At 43.7% G+C, this 3,474-nt stretch overlaps 2 protein-coding genes across 2 annotated transcripts; both read right to left on the bottom strand.

Annotated features, from left to right (window-relative positions):
- Window positions 1–806: 806 nt before the first annotated feature.
- On the bottom strand, window positions 807–911 carry PPTG_23476 (hypothetical protein; the record flags this gene model as incomplete). Its single annotated transcript, XM_008910862.1, has 1 exon — window positions 807–911. The coding sequence occupies one exon, from the start codon at window positions 909–911 to the stop codon at window positions 807–809; it is 105 nt and encodes a 34-aa protein (XP_008909110.1).
- Window positions 912–1,048: 137 nt separating this feature from the next.
- PPTG_14287 (hypothetical protein) lies at window positions 1,049–2,496 on the bottom strand (the record flags this gene model as incomplete). Its single annotated transcript, XM_008910861.1, has 3 exons — window positions 1,049–1,096; window positions 1,173–1,314; window positions 2,339–2,496. The coding sequence occupies 3 exons, from the start codon at window positions 2,494–2,496 to the stop codon at window positions 1,049–1,051; spliced, it is 348 nt and encodes a 115-aa protein (XP_008909109.1).
- Between the last annotated feature and the right edge of the window lie 978 nt (window positions 2,497–3,474).

Genomic DNA, 3,474 nt, shown 5'->3' with positions numbered 1-3,474 from the left:
ATATTATCCCTAACCTCGGTAGATACATTGTGTGTCGACCATAATTTTGTACAAAAACAGCCTGTTTCTGGTGTGATTTTGGTGACCCGCTGTGATCCGCGTCACGATTTGGCCGCTGACACAGAGGGGAACAACAGAGATATAGTGTTTTGGAAGAGTTTTATTTAACGCTAATCTACACACTTCTGCATTTGCCTCCAACTCAACATGCTCCAAATCTACAGTAACGATGGGTAGGCACCCTGGCTTCAAGGTGCGACCGTTTTCAATTTTATTATTATTATTGTAAGCATTTTCAGACGCAACTCGATGCTTGACCAACATATAAATTGTTTTTGGAGACCGTAGCCACAAGACGCCGTGTGTGGCAAGCACCAAAAATTCAATAACGACAGTTTTTTTAAGCATTACCATAACATGACTGTGCTGAAATACATGTTGGATTTTATCTACTGGTAGGAAGAATCCGTGGTATGTATCGTCATAAATCAAGTGCTTGTCCGTTCTAAGCTGATCTCATGGAACGTCCTGTGTATCTTCAGACATTTCTATATATTGCCAGATTGAATTATTTCGTTCGGATCTCACTCATTTTTTTTCAGAGTTGTGCACCACACCAACGGCCTTAACACGGTCAACTTGTTATACTTGATCAACTGTTGTTCGACGGTCTGTATTAGCTCAGACAGGTTAATCTGTAAAGTCCGGAATAAGCTTTAGTCTTGTTTTTTTTAAACCCTTATTTTAGTCGACGCCATCAAAGTCCCATCATGCATGCAAGCTATTACCAGGAAATAGTAGTTGTGTTAGTTAGTCGACTCCTGGATTGCAGCCATGAGAAGAAGAGAGCCGTCGTATATGGAGACACCCCCAACCACGGCCCAATACGCCAAATCGGGGGCACCCGCCATAGTTTACCACTTGTCGGGTTGTCCCGAGCATATGCCTCCACCTTTTTACCTTCTCGGGCGTGATTTTGTTTTTACCTTTATTCGAAAACCCCAAAATCGACTTCAGCTTTTGAATAGCCTTAGACGCTTGTATCTTGTCAAGATTCTTCGTCCGGCCCAGGTTCCCCCGAACCTGCTTCGGGTGCCTACGCAAAGAGATTTCAATCTGCTGAAGCCTGGTACTCCAACTCTCTCTTCATCCTCGCTGAAGACTAATTTCACCTCTTTGTCGATTTTCTCTTGTGCATCCTTGAAATACTGAAGAGTGCTATCAACGCTGATACTCTTGGTTGCTGAGAGATAGTCTTCCTTTGCGTTATCGTCAGCGTTGACTTCGACAAAGCTTGTGGTGATGGCGATCGCCCTAAAACTAGAGCAAAGTCGATTCGCATGAGTAAATTGCTTGACTGGTCTGACTCCAAAATGAGGAGTCAACAGTTGTCCCCAGTTGCCTTCATGATGTCGATTGCTGTATCTATTGTAGTATACGGTTTGTACATGACGATGAGGGTAGGCTACATGTAGATGCGACGACCTGATGGACTAGTCCCCTTGCACCTGCACGAAGGGAGAGGACTAAGCACCAAAGATTTGTATATCACCACCAAACATTTGGTCTATATCACCAGAGATTTGGTTGACGATCATGTGGAAATGAATCACCAGTGATTTGGAAAGCTTCACCAACGCGTAAAGTGCCAGTTATCTTCTGTAACAACAAGACTCGCTAACTATTTTTATTCTACTTACATGCAATTGTGAGATGGTTGTTACACAGATATATGATGGAGAAGCAATTAGAATTGAGACATTTATGTGTATCGAATGCATGAAATGCCACAAAAATGGGTCCCAGAATCAAGATATGTATTATTGTGATGGTATTAGCACTTACGTCGCTTAGTATGAGTACAAGAAGCACGATGCGTACTTCTTTGCTGTGTACTGGTCGTGTGGATATCAGAGATACGCCCAAATGGATTCTCTGAATTATCGCGGCCGCCACCAACTCTAGAGGTTTCTTCAACATGCATGTTTGTCATGGACCAATGGTTTGTGTTTCGAAAAGTATAGAATGATGTGTCAGGGCTGTGGTCGTCACGATTAACGTTCGAAGCGTATGAGGTTGAGGTACGACGGTCATAGTGATTTCGGTTTTCAAGGTGAGTCAGAGCAAATTCAAATTCAAATGGTTGATCGTGTGCTGTGTGATCCGTATTGTCATATTCACTGAACTCGAATTGTTCTTCAACTCCATCATTCAAATTCAGTGGGCTCCAGTTAGGAAAAAAAATTCCGCTGAATCTGGAAACGTCCTTGGAATGGATATGCTATTTTGTAATTCCCTATTCTGCTCGGCCGGAGGGCAACGCAGCCATGGACCGTACATTTGCCCGTGAGCAACCGCTTGCACAGTGTCTTCATTTCCCTGTAGATTAGAGGACGTGACAGCTAGATCATGTTGATGTCGGCTTCCATGTCCGATTCTCTCTTCACTTCTGCGCTGGCCTCCTACACTAACAAATGTACGTTCGCGATCAGGCATTCTGGGGCAGGGAAGTCGCAATTCCTGTGTAGCGTGGATTATATGAACACACACACCAAACTTTCCACAAAAACGGCAGTCACATGTACGCGAAACAGCGTTAACGAGCCATCCATTTTCCGGCATACTTTGCCACTGTATACGCAATTTATGAATTGACTTAAACGGTAGATTTTGGTTTATTGGCTCCACGAAAAAATCAGCGGACGGGCTGCTCTCTATATCACCATACCGCCTTCTTGGAATATGTTGTGTTTGGACTAGTTGGGCTGGGATGCCATCAGAAACTGCAACCAATCTCGCAGAAAGTTCTCGCTTCCGTAATGTCAAAGAGTATAGGGCTTTTAATCGCTGCGAAACATGAGGGGTGCTCTTGAAAGTAGTCTTCGAGTTAGCAAAAACGAGGCGCGACTGATCTAATTTCTCGAGCATTTCGATGGGTGCAGTTCTCTTAGACTTGTTCACTAACTTAAGTGTTTTATGATACTGCTCTAATGGGTTATTCGTTGCGGCGTATCCCGGAGGTGTGTGGAAAGCTTGCCACATGCTAAACCGAGGGTGTAATATCCACTGAGATATAATATGATCTGCTATTTTACGGAAAGGATCACAAACAGCTGATGCTTAGCGCCACGAAGCTAGAATGAATGACCTTCTTTTCAAGTATTCATCCTCATTTCGTGCATCGTGCAGGTTGTTCAGGTCGCGAAATATCATGTCTATAGTCACGCGCTCCAACTTCCCTTTAGATCGATCTTTCACATTTTGACACACGTGGAACCAACACATCAAGAACGTGGAGCGTGGTAATGCAACTTTGCACGCGTTGAATTGTGCGTTATCCGCGTCAGACATCACGAAATCCGGCGAAAAGGTTACCAAAAACACCTCTCCAATAATGCGCTTTGTAAACGCAATGCACCACTCAATATCGTTTCCTTTCCGTTGCGACGTACAGAAGAAAATTATAGGAAAGAA

Source organism: Phytophthora parasitica (assembly GCF_000247585.1).
Source record: "Phytophthora parasitica INRA-310 unplaced genomic scaffold supercont2.39, whole genome shotgun sequence".
In the NCBI taxonomy this organism is placed as follows: Eukaryota; Oomycota; class Peronosporomycetes; order Peronosporales; family Peronosporaceae; genus Phytophthora; species Phytophthora nicotianae.
The sequence above is the reverse complement of the archived record's forward strand: the minus strand, read 5'-3'. Positions and strand labels throughout refer to the sequence as shown.